Here is an 18,851-nt window from a genome sequence, read left to right as displayed (position 1 = left end):
TTAATATGAACACACTAGGGCTTTGTCTGTGCACTTCCCATTTAAATAATTAGAGGAAACTACTTGATTTTAATCATGATCCAAACACAGATGAAGCATATAGGCAGTAGTTTTTAATCTAAATTAGACTGTATAATTTTTTTAATTTGAAGCAAAAACAGAATGGTCTGACTTAATTGGTGAAACTATACTACATAAAACATATCTGAATGAAACCGCAGACGAGCGGATTCACTCTCTGACAGCAGGTGGCGCTTATGAACCGCAATGATACAGTGTTTACTTGGTTACGCTTATGAGCACTACTTTAATATGCATTATAGAGAGGAAAGATGAAAAGAAAATGCCATGTTAACTTTTTAAAAGACAGTCCTCTAATATAGATACATTCATATAGACTCCTACTAGTGTTCCTGAAGCTCAATTGGTAGAGCATTAAGCGCAAGGTTGGGGGTTCGATTCCACGGGAACACATAATAGGTAAAAATTGATAGCCTGAATGCACTGTAAGTCGCTTTGGATAAAAGCATCTGCTAAATGCATAAATTTAATTTAATTTAAATTTTACTATTATTGGCATCTCAACCAAATTGAATTGTCACATATTGGAATCGATTTTCGAGCAGCTCACAGTTAATTGTTACATCCCTAATTATTTAGTAGGATGTGATGCAGCCCAGTGGTTAAAGCTTCAGGCTGGTAATCAAAACTTTGAGGAGTTCAAACTCTGTAATTCAATCTCTATTGTCTCCATATGAAAAGCAGTTAACATATTTTTTTTTCTAAAACTTACATTTAAAGGAATAGTTCACCCAAAAGGGAAAATAGGGTTTAAAAGGGTTTCTCCATCCCAAAATGAAAATGTTGTCATCAATTACTTACCTCCATGTCGTTCCAAACACGTAAAAGCTTTGTTCGTCTTCGGGAACACAATGTTACTGTCCCAGAGACTGCAGAGTAAATTACAATGTCAAGGTCCAGAAAAGAATGAAAGACATCTTCAGAGTAGTTCATCTGCCATCAGTGGTTCATCCGTAATGTTATGAAGTGACACAAATTATTTTTGTATGAGGAGAAAACAAAAATAAGCACCATTTTGAAGAATATCCGCTGAACGCAAGCTGCGTTCACTCTTTTGCGTAAGCCACACCACAAGGATGCGCTGTTTTAATTAATATCAAAGCATAAATACACATAGAAAATGTATTTTTGTGTTGCGGCTGACACAGAAGAGTGAACGCAGCTTGCATTCAGCTCATATTCTCCAAAATGGTGCTAAGGGGATGTGGGGAGACAGAGGATATAAATTCTTGATTAAAGTCATTATTTTTGTTTTCTTCACATACTAAAAAAGTATTCTCAGCGCTTCATGATGTTATGGTTGAACCACTGATGACAGATGGACTATTTTGATGACGTCTTTCATACTTTTCTGGACCGTGACTACTTGGCAGTCTATGGGACAGTCACAAGCCTCCCTGTTTTCATTCAAAATATCTTAAATTGTGTTCCAAAGACAAACAAAAATTTTACAGGTTTGGAACGACATGGGGGTAAGTGATTAATGACTCAATTTTAATTTTGGGGTGGAGTAACCCTTTTAAAAATTATAAACACAACTTGCCAACATTGTTTCCAACATTGATACAAATAAGATATTTTTCCTGATCAAGTGACAATGAAGACAGGTGTAATGATGCTGAAAATCCACTAATAATATTTCACAATATTGTTTTTCTTGTATTTTTCGATAAATTTCAGCCTTGGTGAGCAAACTTAACTGAGCATAAGAAACTTCTTTCAAAAACATTTTAAAAATCTTACCAGCCCCAAGTGTATATAACGAAGTAAATAATAGAGTTGTGGTGGTAGAGAAGATTTTCCTTTGTGGAAAAAACAGTAATGCGAGTTTGGAACGACTTGAGGCTGAGTCAGTGATGACCGTTTTATTTTCCTTTAAGCATTGATTGCTCCAGGAGAATTGTCAGTGTAACATACGTCAGCATTATGGAGTTATGGAAACAAGTTAGACAAAATAGATATACTCTACTTCAGACAAAGTTCTTATAGATTCTTCACAAAACTACGTTTTAAGTTCTACCTCGATCGGACTCCATTTGGCGTTCAGGACTGTTAAGGATTTTCACAAAACCGTTTTCTAAGCTCAAATTGATGTAATCCACAGTCCCTAGACAGGTTCCTTTTACACATTAAGAGCACCACATTGTTCCTTGAATGAAAGGCATAAAAAAATAGCGCAATTGGAAAAAACTATTTTCCCTTCATCTTACGCTTTCATTTCTGTCCATTATCCAGATGTCAGTGTTACTAGGCAACATGTGCAGCCTTAGAAACTGGCGCAGTAATTACTTTAGCTAAATGCTAAATGAAGGTGTATCATGGTGAAGTAGACCTGTACTCCCCTCTTGCATTCATTACAGAATGCCTTAGGGCTCTCATAGACAGAAATAATTGAGAGCAGGAGACTGGCAGCCATGAACATGGGAAGTGTGTGACCTGAGGGAGGATATGCAGTCCTGCAGGTCTGCTGTAATCACACTAACAGAAAGATATTCAAGGAGGCTGCAGCACAGAGGAATATTAGACATCATCTGTCACTGGCTCTATGCCCTTATTAGAGAGGCCTTGGCTGGGTGCTGAGATTCACTCTCTACTGCTTTCCGATTAAGGCTGGGTGATTTATTGAATGCTCACAATATATATATTCCCAGTGATTCTGCTGGTGATAAAAAAATATTGTGTTGATTTTATGATCTGATGTGCTTTTCATTTGACCATTAAGTTTACTAGGAAACATGTCGTTAGACTAGTTGCACAACCTTTCTTGTAAGAGAGCGTTAAAGGGATAGTTCACCCATTATGTTGAACATAAAAGATGATATTTTGAAGATTGCTGGTAATCAAACAGTTGGTGGTTCCCATTGACTTCCATAGTAGGAAAATAAATACTATGGAAGTCAATGTGAACCACCAACTGTTTGATTACCAGCAATCTTCAAAATATCTTTTTTTATGTTCAACATAAAAATGCATCAGGTTTGGAACGACATGAGTGAGTAAATGATGGCAGAATTTAAATATCTGGGTGAACTATCCCTTTAAGACAGATATTTTAGTGGCATCTCTCATTTAAACATTCAGTAACAAAATTAGTGCTGTTGGTTGGTTGGTCGGTTGGTAAATTAAATGCATTTCAGTGAATCAGTTCAAACTGGCCCATTAAATTAACTGGTTCATGTCATCATGTCAACCTAACCCCCAAAAATGTCAATTTATGTCCTTATGTTCACTTAGTGAAAAGCAGTGTTGATAATATTTGAAGCAGATTATGTGGGAATACATTTTTTTTATGAAAAAAATGTAACTTCTATTCAGCAAGAATTCATTAATCTGAGGTAGAGATGTAAAACATTATTTTTAAAGCACTATAAATGTCTTTATTTTAAATAAATGCTGTTCTTTTCAACTTTCTATTTGTCAAAGAATCCTGGAAAAAAGTTTTCAGCTTGCTGTCAGAAATAAATTACATTTTAAACTATATCAAAATGGAAAATAGTTGTTTTAAATAGTAAGAATATTTCACGATATTACTTTTATTTTATTTTTATCAAATAAATACATCCTTGGTGAGCAAAAGACACTTCTTTCAAAAATATTTAAAAAAATACTACCAACACCAAACTTTTGAACAGTATTTTATCATACTCTGTCTCATACTCTGTGCATATGTTTTCTCTTTTTTTCACTCATTAAGGCTGTTATTTGGCTTGCTCTGCAGGTCAGAGGTTGTGCTGGTTTTCTAATGGGGATGCTGAGGGGTTAATCTCCAATTAGAGATTAGAACAACTGCCACGGTGTCCCAAGGGTTAAAACTTTTCTCAAGAGAAAGAAAGATCCAGTATTCTCGGTTAGTGGGGGTTTGTTGGGGAGAGGCTTGTCTGGGGAATTGTTTTACAAATACTAGAGAGAAATAAGGAAAGACATTAGATTTTATGTGTTGTGTTATAGATGCCCACTTTACACACTTATAAGCCACGTTAGAAACACTGTACTTGAATCTTGTTTACTATGCTTGATCTAACTTGCCACACTTTTTTTTTCTGGCAACAAGAGACATGTTGCATAATCAAACCTTATTAGGCTTTTAAAACATTAGTAAGTGTGAGCACTGTAACTGGGGGAATACCAATAAACCCATGCATTTTAATTATGTCAAAATCTTAAAAGCATGGGGACTTGTTATTTATAATCAATGGGATTTTTAGTTCTGTATAATGTACTTAATGTTGTCTAGTTGATATGATCAGTGTACTTTGCACTTTTCATTATAAACTCCCTTCTCAAGTGACTTTGTATTTTATGCAGTTTTCCACACATTGAGAACTGTTGCAGCAAGTTTATATAGTGATGGTCTTTACCATAACATTTAGAGGAGCAGTGGTGATTTATTAATATTTTAATTGCATCTTCGTTATTTCAGTGTCATTGGTATACTTTTATAATTTTTTTTTATTCATTTGAATTGAATTTTATATATTCTGCAGTGTATTTTTGTCATTTTTATTAGCTTTTTTTTTAAAAAAATAACAGGTTATACTACTGTTTTAGTATATTTAGTTATAGTTGTTTTAGTATTAAGTGAATGAAAGTAGGTAAATGAAATTTGGACTCCAACTGAAAGTTTTTTTACTTTAATTTTAAGTAATAAAATTTTTTCTTATGGTACGCGTTATTGATAATAACCCTGTTTGCGACAACTCAAATTTACTAAAATTACAAAGTTCACTGATGAAAACATATGTTTGCAGAATCATTATATTCTCACAATATTTGTAAAAATATACTTAATGTATATTATATATATTATACAAATATTTATTTGATTAATACTGGCTTTTTGCTGGCATTCATATCTGTTTGACAAACGTTGCCTGTTTGAAATAACTTTTACGTGTAGAAGCAGGTGCTAAATGGGCTTTTACAGTCAATAATGATTAGGGTTTCCAGTGTGGGTACAACAGGCATTGGTCAGGGTCTCGTCTCGGGCTAGATCTGATCCTCAAGGGGTCTAATCTTGATATGAATCTAGGTTTTAGAGGCTGTGGTCTTGAATTCAACTCTGATGCCTCAGTCTTTCAAAGACTTTCCCTGGATGAGCTTGAGTTTTGTTGGTTGCTCATTGTATTGACTAACATTTAAAGTTAGCCTTTCCTGGAGCAAAAGACTCCAATGTAAACCAGCAAACCCCTTCACTCACCACAAAGCATAATGTTTGAAGCCAAAAACATGAAATGAATTAGCAAAGCAGCGCTTGAGTAAATGTGCTCAGATCTGAGGGCATACTTCTCAATGCAGGAAAAGAGAGTTTTCAGGTCCTTCACATGGTCCACAGGTTTTCAGCAGCTTGTCACCGTTCACTGTAGCCCCTCAGTTTCTCCTGAAGTCAAGCATACCTTTCAATTTTATTTTGCTTAAGCTGGGGAAATACTGGCCTTGAGCCAGTCCTTTAGTATCATAGAAGCTTCTGGAGCAGTGTTTATGCTACAGAAACAGCTTGAGAAAATAAAGAAAGAGAGAAACAGGGTGTTAGTCAGACGACTGGAGAGGATTGCTGGAATGAACTTCAAAGCTGAGGGCTCTTTGGCGTTCCTCGCCCGCTGCATGAGATGGATAACTTGTGACAGTCTTGCTCGGTTTAACTTGAATGAGGTGGGTGAGAAGAATAAGACTTTGCCCTCCCACCCCTCCTCCATCAGCCCCTCGCTGTGATGAGCACGTCTCCTTACATTATGAGGATGGTAACTTTCTTTTTACTTTCTGTATTGTTTGATTGTTGTCATATCCCTCTTTCTTAGCGTTCCCTTTCTTGCATTTTTCATATAGTGCTTTTCAAGAGTCTTTCCATTGCATTTGCCATACAAGCTTTGATTTTTAATTCAATTCTTTGCAGAGCTCTTTGAAAGGATTGGATGTTAAAAATGCCCCATGAGCGACTGATGATGATTCATTTAATTTCTGTTAGCTTAATGAAAATAAAACTGAGTGTGTTTGTTACATCTCTTTTACACCACTGCAGCTCTTTATACAAGTTTGGGGTTGGTAAAAAAGATTTTTAAGGTTTATTTTTTATTAGTTTTTTTAAGTCTTTAAAAAGCCACTATCCTTTGGGTTTTAAAAGCCATTTTAAATCTCAATTGGAGGCTGATTTATATTCCATTGCTTTTAAATGTGTCTGATGTGCACGAGTGTATTTAGTAGGTCAGAGTTAATTGTCTATTAATTGTTTGCTTAATTACTTTTCCCATTTACCTCTAGGTGCCATGTTTCCTCCCCGTCCTGATGTTTAAACTGGGCAGAGTCTCTGATCCGGCTTTGTCTCACTCTGTTCTCTACACTCTGCCAAAACTGGGAACCCACAAGGTACAGTCATTAACATGCACAGCATGCACTGTTTACCTGATGAGGGAATATTAAATTAGAAACTTAATAGATATTTTTCAGCAAATGTGTTTCCTTGATGATCAAAGTTTTACCAAGAAACATAATAAAACAATTAAATGTAATTAAATGTGCGGTAGATATTCGTTATATTTAGATGATGTTAACATGTATGGCAGACAAAATTAAGAATGCAACACCATTTACAAGGTAGTGCGGCACAGCTCCTCAAAATATGAATACAGTCCGTCTGCATGGATTTGGGATACTTTGCTTCCCCTGTTGCTATGGCAACAACTCACCTGCACTGTGGCAACCCCAGCCATTAACCTGACCATTGTCTGTGCCACTGTTATTCATTTGATTCTGCTAACCATGCATATTATTCGTCAATTTTGTATGCAAAATGTGTACTTCAGTAAAATTTTGCATGCTGCTAAAATGCAACATCAATAAATACACTATATGGACATTGCACAGTCTGAAAGGAGTGTTTTGCTGATGTTATTCATCCTTATTTTAAATGCTTAGGCACTCTATCATCAGCCTTTAAATGTGGGTGGCAGTGTTTTAATTTGAGCTTTTTGTAATCTGTGAGATACTCTGATTTTTAAAAGCGCAGCAGAGCACAACCTAGCCTTTAGGTCACAGGCAAAGCATTAAAAACATAAAAGCATTAAGTAATGTAAGTTTGCATTTATTAACTAAACTAAGCTTTTAGCTAAGTTTGCATATATCCATTCCTGTTCGGTATGTTTTAGCATTAAGTGTTTATCCTGACTGGGCTCTCCTGTGTTTCAGTTCTGTATCCCGCAGGTGCTTCATGTCCTCCAAACTCTGGGCAGTTCATCCAGACTAAGGCCTGTGGCGCTGCGCCTCTTAGCTCTTTTATGGAAAAAACAGGTGCAGTTTATGCTGATATCTGTTAAATCTGTTCTTTGTGTGTTGTGTCAGATGTCTGTGGCCAGTAAGCATTGATTCTGTGAATTTATGTTGAATATCAGTATTTAATATTTATTTAAAATGAACATACTCTCATTTACCGTTTAGGTTTATGCATTGAAATATCATAAAATTCACTTCTGAGAGGCTTCTGTTTAGTATACTAAATTATTACTTATAATGTTTAATTATAATTAAGATTGTCAAATAATATTATTATGATAACAATTTGAGTGTTCTTTTATTTATTTTTTTATAAAATGATAGTTTGAGTCCTGTTATTAATGAAGTGTAAATTATTATGGTAATTTAGCTTGATTATTTGATATTTATTTAAAATTGATATATTCACTTTATATCATTTGGTTTATGCTTAAAAAATGATTATATTTATATTTGATTTAATTATACTGTGTATTCTTATATTTTTATATATTTATATTTGATTGTAATGTGTATTTGTAATATGTATATATAAATACACACACATGCATGTATATATTTAAGAAAAATATGTTTTGTTTATATATAAAAAAATTAATATTTATACATCCTATAAATTATATTTGAATACAAATATATATACATGTAATTCTTTTTTAAATATATACATCATATGCATATAATTAAAAATAACAATTTGAGTGAATTTTATGCATATAACTTAATGGTTTGAGCCCTGTTATTAATTGAGCTTTATTATTTAATATTTATTTAAAATTAACATATTCATATTTGATCATTTTTGTCTTATATTTAGTCCACTAATATAATACAAAATATTTAATTGCCGTTTATATTTTAATATCATTAGCATGTGTAATTATTTTATTTTTTTTAGTTACGCTTAATGGTTATATATGGTATAACTTAATGGTTTCAACCCTGCTATCAATTAAATATAAAATAATACAAATATTAATTAGTTCATAGAGAATTTACATGTTTTAGAAAAAAATTACATTTTAACTGAAGTATATATGAAAGATTATGATTTTAGATAGAATCTGCACATGTGTTTTTGATACCGCTTGTTAATATAAAGTCTGCTATACAGTGGCACCAAAAACTTTTTGGAGACTTAGACCAGACTTACAATGTATTAGTATTATGTGTGTATAATATGTATTAGTGACATTGTGTTAGATAAAAACTGTTTTCATTTAATGCAGACCATTACATTACAGATGGTCAAGTACTTTTTGTAAGTACTGTTACCCTAGAAGGTTTTTTTGTTTGTTTGTTTTAAATAGGACCGTGTGTATCCGGACCTGCAGAGACTGATGTCACAGCTTGAAAAATCATCAGTGGTCTTGGGAAAAGATACGCAGTGGGAGCAGATATTGGCTAGAGCAGCCTGCATCAGAGACATCTGCAGAGAGAGGTCTGCTTCACCCCAAATCTGTTTGATTTACTGCATATTCCACACGGGAAACTAGGCTACCACTGTATATTAGAATGTTATAGACTATAGTAACCATTCACCTTCAAAGGTTTAACATTCATTTACTCTTTTCTCAAATGCCACACATATTGTTCCAGGCCGTACCAACATGGAGGAGACATGCTGGCTGCCATCAGCGACACACTGATGCAGTTCTCCAGGAAGGACCAGGCCACCCCTGCTACTCTGGCACTGCAGGGCTTACAGGAGCTCTGTAGAGCTGAGGTCAGTCTCTGGAGCCCTAGCAAGAGGTTCACAGAAATCGGAAAATGAAGATAAAAATGCATTTTCATTTCCAAACTATTTGTATAGTTCTGATTGGGTAGACCCTGTCCCTCATGTTCCCTCCTCCCTCAAGACTCACATTCGAATCATTTCAGTCCTCACCAGGATTTTCGCTTGGTTGGGAAAAGAGTTTTGGATTCGTACTGGGTCTGCCAACCTTTTTTTTTTTTTTTTTTTTTTTTTTTACAGGCATATTCAATATTTATTATAAAATATATAATTTTACATGTATTGCTTAATATTTATTGTATTACCATGTTCATCATATAGTTTTTATATTATATTCATTTATTTTATTTTAGTATTTAGTTAGTTATGTAGGTTTCATTTTAGCCAGCTGACATATTTAAAAAGATGTGTGCACTTGATTAAGAAATATTGGATACTGTATAATAACGCAGTGCATACGGTTCAAATGTTTGGGGCCAGTATGAAGTCTCGTATGCTCACCAATATTCAATTTGATCAACATACAGACAATCATAATAATATTATTACAATTTAAAATAACTTTTTTTTTATTATTATTATTGGAATTTGCTTTAAAATGCAATGAAAAAGCTGATCCTTTGTGAAGCAATTTCATGGTCCTTCAGAAATCATTCCATATCAATGTTGACAAAAACTGATATTTTTGTAGAAACTGCGTTACTTTTTTTCCAGGATTCCTTGATGAATAGAAATTTTAGAATAGCAGCATTTAATTGAAATAAACTTTTGTAAGAATATACAAGTCAGTATATACATCCTCGCTGAATAAAAGTGTTCATTTCTTTAAAAGACCCAAACTTTTAAATGGTAATGTAGATGTTGTCTAAGTGATATTTCACACTAGCCAGTGAGTCATTCTTACCGTGTGAATATTCTTCTCATCTGTTTTGTGTTCAGGTAGTGGATATCATCTCCACGTGGAAGGCCCTCTCTCCTAAGCTGTGCTGTGACACCAGACCCCTGGTCCTAAAGGCCACAGCTGAACTTCTGGCATTAGTACCTACTTTAAACGTCAAAACTGAAGAATATGAGGCACGAGACCACCACCCCCTGTTTCTGATTGCTAGATGTGTGGCATTTTGAAGCGGTGTCTGAATGCATAGTTAAAAGCATGGTTTATTTCTCTCCACATTTGACAACCGGGACTAATCACTTCAGGTATTATGTCCTTTTCCTTACAGAAGTTCAGAAACGAGGCAGTCTGTGTTTTATGGGGCTACGCACTTAGTCAGGTGAGCGCTGACACTTTCAAAAGATAATGAAGGGAAGAGATGGCCAGGATAGCTGACCAATCACCCGGCAATTGCACCATTTTATGTATCTGCAATTTATTTAGTTATTTTTCTAACAGTTCTGAGTAAAAGCACTAATATCTAAAGCTTTATTGGCTTCATCAGGACCCAGAGGTTGCAAGCCCGGGATTTAAAGCTCTCTCGGAGTACCCTGAACCGTCTCACACCATCCTACACTTGCCAGAGCAGGTGGGAATATTTGATAAATATCCTCACACTAGTGTTCACCTTTATATACACAGTACATCTGTAATGGAAATATGATCTCGCTGCCAGATCAGACCTGTACCAAAGCAGCCTGAAGAAGAGGATGAAGGGAAGGAGAATGAGAACGAGAAGGAGGAAGATGTTTCAGTGCCAGGGACGTCATACGTGAAGCTAGTTCGTCTCACACCACGATCTGTTTTACCAGGTATGATTATAAGATCATGGTGGCGACAGCTGACTTGCATTCATAGTTATTTGAACTACAAAACATATATATTTGTGTGCAAACTGTTAGGATATTTGAGTTATGTTGGTGTCATATAGATATCTGTACTATTATTAATCAGTGTGAATTGGGTTGTTCGCTTTATACTTAATACTTAACCTTCCTGTTCTGCTCATTCATTATACGAGGGACACATTCACTGTTATTTGGTTAGATAACAAGCCAGCTGGCTGTGTTTTTAAAGTGGCAGAAGAAATAAATTGGGGCAGATTTTGTGTACTGAAATTTAACATATCATAGACCCAAGGTGTGATCCTTTTCACAGTTACTGTTATGTAATTGTAACATATTTCCATAATTTTACCGAGGTAATTTATTCAAAATATCTGGATGAATAAAACATGAGGCTGTGTGTGTCAGCCTACTTGCCTAAAAGTACAACATGCAATAGAAATCCACAATACGGACTTATCATAGTAATAAAGACTTCTGCTAATTTTATATAAATGTTGATGTATTATTTAACCTTTAACAAAAAAAAACCTTAATTCATGAGTTATGTTTTCTAATGCAGCCCTTGAGACCTTCCTAACGGCTCTAGTACGGCAGGAGATGAACCAAATGCCCCGTGGCGTGTACCATTCAGCTCTGATTGGGGTGAATTTGCGCTCTGACCAGGGAAAAACTGTATCTGGAATTCCTTCTTTTATGCTGAAAACATATGAGAAGAACAAGCAGCCCGGTCTGAAACCTGGCTTAGCAGGTACATACACTGTAGAAGAGTCATTCATCATTTTAAAATTCTTCTAGCTAATGCTTGTTTGTCACAACTGAAGAAATAACTCACACATTGCATAATTCTGTATTTGTCCTGTTAAATGTGCTAAATAAACATATACAATATGTTGGTTTCGATTGGTCTTTTTCAGCTGGGCTTCTACTCTGTTATGACCTTCCTGTTCAAACTGACAAAGATGGACATCCAATCACGCGATTTCTTGTCAGCAGAGGGCGGAGTTATCAACAAATGTTAGCCACCCTTATTCATGAGGTACCTTCTAGCAAACACACAAAAACTTGAAAACTTCTGTTTTAAATTTAAATGATATTTTACCCCAAAAATGAGAATAGAAATGTATGCATTAATAATGACTAGTAATTTTTTTTTGCACTGTATTTTCGTATTCGGTGTATTTTATGTAACGGTTAATTATTGATAATAACTGCTAAATTAATTTTAAATAGCTGTAAGTCAGTTTTTGAAATTGTAAGCCAAAGTTTTAAAATTGCTTGTTTTTGTTGTTGTTATTATTTTTCTTCATAATTATTTTACTTTCTTTTATGTAAAGCACTTTGAATTACCATTGTGTATGAAATGTGCTATATAAATAAACTTACCTATTTTTTTTTTTAATATTATTAATTATATTATTATTTTAATTTACGGTCTCAGAATGTACAGTCTGATGTTTGTTTGAAATTCTCTTTTTTTTCGTCATTGGTGACTTACTTTAGATCCTAATTTCTGTAATTATTTTATCAAATTATGCATTTGATTATTTCATGAAATATTTCATTATTTGATTAAAATATGTACAATGATAGATAAAAATGTTGATAATTGATCTCGGTCTCTTCCTCTCAGGTGAACATCCAGCCGTCTGAATGGCATCGTTCTCTGCTCTTGCCCCAGGCCTGGCGGGGCTTCATGAGCCGGGCTTACCATGCAGCTCTCAAGGTGATTCTGTGGGACTTTTAGACCATCAGATCACATGTATAAGAATAAGCCTAGCTTTACAGTTACGGTCATAATTCATGTGATTAAACTCACTGTAATTATTGTCCAGGGTCGAAAGGCAGAGCTGGAGATGCTTCAGAAGCAGGGTAAAGAGAGCCCAGAGGAACTGCAGTACAAACAGCACTATGCCTGGCTCTGGTAAGATTCACTCATCCAGATGGATCTACAGCTCAGACTGGCCTGGTCCTGGAGTTCTTCTTCAAGGTTTTGGACTGGAAGATCAAATTTTGATATTATTATTATTATTAAGAATTAGGAGGTCAAAAAAGAAACATGCACCAAATGCCAAAATCCACCAAATTCACAGTAAGATCAGTAACAAATGTATAAAATAAGCGGTCTGTATTTTCACTTCATCGTGACTTCAACAGTGGGGTCTGAACAAGACTACTGGAGAAAATGCTTCTATGTCTATTTGTTTCTAATTTACAGTAAATATTGTTAGGTTTTACAATGATAAAACAAATCATATACTTGTAGTTATGCTTTCTGATGATCAAAAGTTAGTTGAACTTACACAGTATAGCATGATTAAACCTCGTATATCTACTAAGAATCAGGTGTTATTTTATTATGAACTCGTGTGAATACAGTGACATTCATACAGTGCCTTTAGGTGGGGCCACTGCAAAGTTTTTAACACGGTAAGAGCAGATATAGTTTAGAGGTTTTATTAAAAAAGGATCTCTAACATCGTAAATAGGTTTTTTTAGTTTTCACCATGACAATAGTCAACACAGCTGGTGTGGTTTTTAGAAACAAACAAACAAAAAATGCAAAGCAATGCAATGCAAAAAAAAAAATATATATATATATATATATAAAACAACAACTTGTAATGTGACCGTGAATTATATTGAATGGTTTTTAGCACAAAAAAGCTTAGCACTTTCAGAAACTGTGAAGATGAATGCTGCACTGAAATAATGAAAGCCTCTAGTCTAAAGAGTAGAGTGTAATTGGAGCTTTGCACCATAGAGAGGAATGTGAAGGTATTATTTTATACGTCTTGCTTGTTGAACCATCCAGAGCTGTTGAATTGCTTTCTGAAATGCTTTCAGCTGCTTTGAAAAGCCTTTGAATGCAGACTGACATTTCAAAAGTCACATACGAGCGCCTGCACATCACCATTACGCAAAATCTATATCATTTTTCAATGTAAATCTGTTGGCATGTACAGGCTGTTATTGTTCACACGGTCTCTCGCCATAATATGCATAACCACGCAGTCTGGGAGAACGCCATCACTCAACCCCCAGAATGCCTGTCATTCAGCCAGTGAGTGATTGATGGGATATAACATGTTCGGATGACAGCCAGAACTTTATTCCCCATGGCATCACTGATTCTGGTTTGTTTCGCAGTCTTTGTGTAATACAGTTATTCCACTCCTGGCAGCTCAGGGCAGTCTGTACGCGGTCACCTGCCCTGAAGCATGCCAGGAGGGGTGGATGGTACGAGACCACTGAGATTGTAGGGTAACAGCTTTTGCCCCGCAGAAAGAGATGTCAATTAAAGATGGTTTAAACTGGAGGAAACGAGGTAGACGTGTCTGATTTTGTCAGAGTGGGGTCCAAAAAATGCTTGACCTTCTTAAGTTATATTATATGCATAACAATTTTGAGTTAAATGTTCCATTGAAGAATGAAAATAAATGACTTAGGATTTTCTTTATCTCTTGTTAACTCCATTAGTTTGTGTAAGAACTGAAAATCAAGCGATCCTGTGTGATTTGAGAATGGTTCGAACAAAGACAATCTAGTGTTTCAGTGAAAGCAAGAACATCTGGCCTTTTAAAACTGCAACTACAGTAGAATTAGTAGAGAATTCTTATTAATTTGATGTCATTAAGTTTCGTTGCTTAAAATGTTTCAAAATCCTCCTGCTTTCCCATGTTTAAATTGGAGGAATCCCAGATTTTCAATGTGGTCTCAGTACTTTGGGACCCCTTGTTCTGTATGAAGCCATGCACGTGGTCCTTGGCTCTTAAATCATTGCCTGAGGAGATGAAAGCTCTTCTTGTCAGTCTGTGGAGCACCTTAAATCATATCCCTCTTTCTGTCTTTCCTCAGGGTCAGAGACCAACTGACTGATGTGGTCAAATCTGCTGCCAAGTAAGTTACTAAAGCTGCTGATATTCTTAGGTTTGTAAGAACATCATAAGACCCTTGTTTTGTCTTTTCTAAGCTAAAACTTAGAACTATCTATTTTTTTTTCTTTTCAAAATGTTTTATTAGTAAACAGAGGGATTTGTTATCAGAATCTGCAGTTTGCTTTTATTCACTGTCGTCTTTTAGGAAAGTGTTCTCAGTGTTTTATCGATTAAATGTAAGCTTATAATTGCTCACACAATCCACATACAGTATTTGGGCCTAGTAATCATTCAGCATTGCTGCAGTGTGTTCTGTTTAAAATCAGTCTATATGTGGATTAACATTTTATCTTTTTGTCTCCATTATGACAGAGATAGTCCAGTTGTTCAAGGTAATTCTATCCTGGCACTAAGTGGCCTGGCTGTTGTTTTAACCAGATATGAGAGCAACCTCCCTACACAGTCTGAAAGTGGACTTGAGGTTAGATGCAGCTTTATTATTTAGTTTCTGGTTACTGAAAAAAAAAAACACTGGAAAACTTCCCAATAAACTGTCATTTTCTTTTCGTAGGTGGGTCCGGACTTCCTTCCCACAGTTCACTGGCTGACGATGGTGATTGACACACTGCTCAGCATTGTTAGCAGTAACAGTAACCCTAAAGCACAAGTCTTCCCATGGTTCATTCATGTGAGTTATAACTCCCTCGGGAAATCATTTCAATGATTTTTACAGATTCCACTATTGGTGCATTAAGGACACACTAGTTAAATCCTTCAAATATTATGTGTTCTTAATGCATATGCTATGAAAGTCCATTGTATTGCCCCTTAGCTAGTAGTAATGCCATATTGGTAACACATTATAATAATAAGGTTTGATTTATTAACATTAGTTAATGCATCCAGAGCTAACATTTTACTAACATTACATAACACAAATATAACTGCATTTATGTTGATGACTTCAAATTTTACAAATGTATTAATGTACAGTATATGTAGACCTACATGAATAAATACTGCATAAGTATTGTTCGTTGTTGGCTCATGATACCTACACTACTGTTCAAAAGCCTGAGGTCATTTTAGTTCAAATAAATAAATCCTTATGTTCAGCAAGGAAATTAATGAAAATAAAGACATTTGGAATGTTTCAAAATAATTCTAATAAATTATTCTCCTTTGATCTTTTTCATCAAAAGAATCCTGAAAAATGCATCACAGTTTCCAAAAATATTGAGTTTTCAATACGGATAGAAATGTAAATAAATTCAACATTTAGATGTTTTAATAGTGTTTTGATCAATTAAATGCAGATTTGGTGAACAAAAGAGACTTCTTTTTGAAAATCTTACCAACCCCAGACTTTTGATCAGTAGTTTGATGGGTAACAAATGAAACCTAATCGCTGCTTATTGTATTTTTTCCCTTATATTATAACTTAAAAATGACATTCACATTTTAGCGCTCATACTCGGGTGAGAACACAGCGAGTGTGATCGCACGCTCCTGTGCTGCTCTGGGGCTGGCGTTGTTGGTGCCGGTGCTGGTAACCTCGTGCAAAAAGAACATTCCTGCTATACTGGGCACCCTAGAGGCGGGACTGCCAGGCTCGCCCTCCGCAGACGAGTCTCAGGCACTCCAGTTTCACAGCGGCCTGGCTCTGGGCATGTTTCTAGCCTGGCTGCATGACGAGAGAGTCAGGTGTGTGCTGAGTGATCATACCATGACAGAGAACTCCAGTCTATATCTTGTTTGATGAATGTTTACTGATGCGGTTGCTTGTTTACTCCAGTGATATATCTGGGCAGTCGGTAGCAGAGCTGCTAGTGAAACATCTGGAACGACTGGAAGACTGTTGCTTTAATACAAATCTGGAGTACAAGTTAGTCCATGGAATCTGATTTTAGTGTTTACTACAACTGTACAACTTAGTTGCATGCACATCTACAACTTATTGCACACACATCTAAAATATGTATTTATGAGTTATATTCTTCATTTCTGCTGTACACTAACAGACTCTTAAATGTCTGTTTGCTCTTTGTCTCTCTCAGTGCTGGTTGTGTGTTAGGTGTGGGGTTGGTACTCAGTTCTCTCAGTAGCAGTAGTCAGTCTGAGCGGGACGGTGTGCATGTGTCTCTAACGCTGGACAGACTCCTGCAGAGCCTGCAGGACAGCAGCAATATGAGCCGCATGCAGCAGGAGGTAAAACCATATTGACTTGAGTGTTGTCTTGAATCTTTACTTGAGAAATGGCTTGGTATTTTGATCCTTCTTAATGTACATTTCCTAAAAAAAATGTACAAAAATGATGAAAAGCTAGTAATGAATAAATTCATAAAAATATGAAATTCAAATAAATAGATGATAGTAAAAATCAAAATACTTCATAAAAGCATGTTCTATTTCATTTGTTTACCTTCATGTCATGTGACCATTAAGTAACATCCTCATCAGCAAAGCATGAACATGCAAATGTGTTGAAATTATTGAAATAATAGCTTAAAATCTCAACTATCAGGTAAATATCTTAGGAATGACAAGTATTTTCAGCTGACGAAAAGGTTTTGTAAGTCCTGCTTAAGCTGAACAGTGTTTACAAATTGACAAACATTGGTGTTGATGACAGAATTTTTACTTTAATGCAGTGAACGCACAACTTTTTTTTTTTTTTCATTACTTACAACTAAATACTTTTAATGGTGGTCATTTTTGTGCATCTGTTCTGTCGGGTGTCAGGTTTTGGCCTATTCTGTGGCGTGTGTTGCAGTTTCAGCATTTAGTGCAGGCATTATTGAGGCCAGCAAGGCTGAGGAAAGCATGAACACACTGCGCACTCTGACAGAGGAAAGCCAACAGGTGAGAGCTGAAATCCTCTGTTTGTAAGGAGAGTCATGCATTAAGATAAAAGCTATTTAAAAAAGATGTTATATTTGTCTTCCTTGATTAAAATTTGTAGCTATTAATTTTTTAACAGTTTGGTTTTGTATTAAAGAAGATATCTTTGTTGTGTTTTTGTGCATGACTTTTTGAGACGGACTTTGTCATTTATTCTGTTTTTTTTTTTTTTTTTTTTAGACACCAGGCTTTGCTTTGGCATTGGGTCTCACAGTGTTTGGACTCTCTTCTTTTGGTCATGGTAAAGCGGTAGACATCCAGCCTCGTCTGCTGGCTGCCTGGACCAAGATACTGCTGGCAGAGGTGAAGTCAATTATATTGGGCTCCAAATGCATTGTTTCCATATGTTATGCATTTTGCCTTTATGTATTCATGTAAGGCATGCTGGCCATATTTTTATGTGAGACAACCACTTTATTATCCATACCAAAGCTGCTTTGGTTAAAAAGGTCAGTGGGAAGTGGAAAGAAACAGTCGACTTCATGTAGATTGTCTCCCTGACTAGTGCCATAGTAAGTGAACGATATATCAGGATCTGAGCGAAGGCACAAGGCCAGGATTAGGACTTAAGGTTAAGTCTTTCTCTTCCCAGTGTCTTAGTTTTGATCTAGAAATCTCAGGCATCAACACTGAATCTCAGCTTTGATGAGGGAGAACCTAAACTGTAATTGTTTTTCTTTCTCCAGGGTTGTCCCACAATGCAGAGGCTGTCTGCCCTCAATGGACTGATCGCATTAGTGGGATCAGAGATGGCTCTCATTCAGGTAATGTTATTCGTGCTTATATCAAGCCTTGTGTTGTATTTGTCCATGGCAGGATGCTAGATACTGTGTCAGTGTAAGATGTATGTGTCGCCATTCAGCACCTTCAGTGCAAGACTTGAAAATAAGACAGTAGGCGCCCTATTTTAACAATCTAAACACAGTGTAAAGAGCACGGCGCAGGTGCATTTTAACGACAGAAAAACGGTTGGCGCGCATGGTCTAAACAGGTTGTCCCTATTCTCTTAATGAGTAATGGGTGTTTTTTGGGCGTAACGTGCAATAAACCAGTCAGAGTCTCATCTTCCATTCGCTTTAAGAGCCAGTTGCGCTCGTGCCATGGCGGATTTGCTATTTACATAGCGGAATTTGGCAAGCGCAAAGACATAGGCAAATTTATATATATATATATATTTAATTAGCCTACAAAAAATTATTATGCATTGCAATCCT

The 18,851-nt window shown here is 35.6% G+C and overlaps 1 protein-coding gene across 1 annotated transcript in view; it reads left to right on the top strand.

Annotated features, from left to right (window-relative positions):
* Positions 1-18,851, top strand: part of focad (focadhesin) — a 41,361-nt gene that overhangs the window by 15,292 nt on the left and 7,218 nt on the right. The window contains exons 12-32 of the mRNA XM_052602562.1: positions 6,337-6,441; positions 7,261-7,362; positions 8,655-8,785; positions 8,944-9,070; positions 10,019-10,153; positions 10,303-10,353; positions 10,519-10,602; positions 10,690-10,825; positions 11,421-11,609; positions 11,776-11,897; positions 12,492-12,584; positions 12,694-12,782; positions 14,717-14,758; positions 15,109-15,217; positions 15,308-15,424; positions 16,202-16,440; positions 16,532-16,621; positions 16,794-16,944; positions 17,479-17,598; positions 17,818-17,940; positions 18,324-18,401. Coding sequence (XP_052458522.1) covers positions 6,337-6,441; positions 7,261-7,362; positions 8,655-8,785; positions 8,944-9,070; positions 10,019-10,153; positions 10,303-10,353; positions 10,519-10,602; positions 10,690-10,825; positions 11,421-11,609; positions 11,776-11,897; positions 12,492-12,584; positions 12,694-12,782; positions 14,717-14,758; positions 15,109-15,217; positions 15,308-15,424; positions 16,202-16,440; positions 16,532-16,621; positions 16,794-16,944; positions 17,479-17,598; positions 17,818-17,940; positions 18,324-18,401 — 2,433 coding nt within the window. The remainder of the gene's footprint in view (positions 1-6,336; positions 6,442-7,260; positions 7,363-8,654; positions 8,786-8,943; positions 9,071-10,018; positions 10,154-10,302; positions 10,354-10,518; positions 10,603-10,689; positions 10,826-11,420; positions 11,610-11,775; positions 11,898-12,491; positions 12,585-12,693; positions 12,783-14,716; positions 14,759-15,108; positions 15,218-15,307; positions 15,425-16,201; positions 16,441-16,531; positions 16,622-16,793; positions 16,945-17,478; positions 17,599-17,817; positions 17,941-18,323; positions 18,402-18,851) is intronic.

Source organism: Carassius gibelio, chromosome A7 (assembly GCF_023724105.1).
Source record: "Carassius gibelio isolate Cgi1373 ecotype wild population from Czech Republic chromosome A7, carGib1.2-hapl.c, whole genome shotgun sequence".
In the NCBI taxonomy this organism is placed as follows: Eukaryota; Metazoa; Chordata; class Actinopteri; order Cypriniformes; family Cyprinidae; genus Carassius; species Carassius gibelio.
This window is presented reverse-complemented; position numbering and strand designations above follow the sequence as displayed.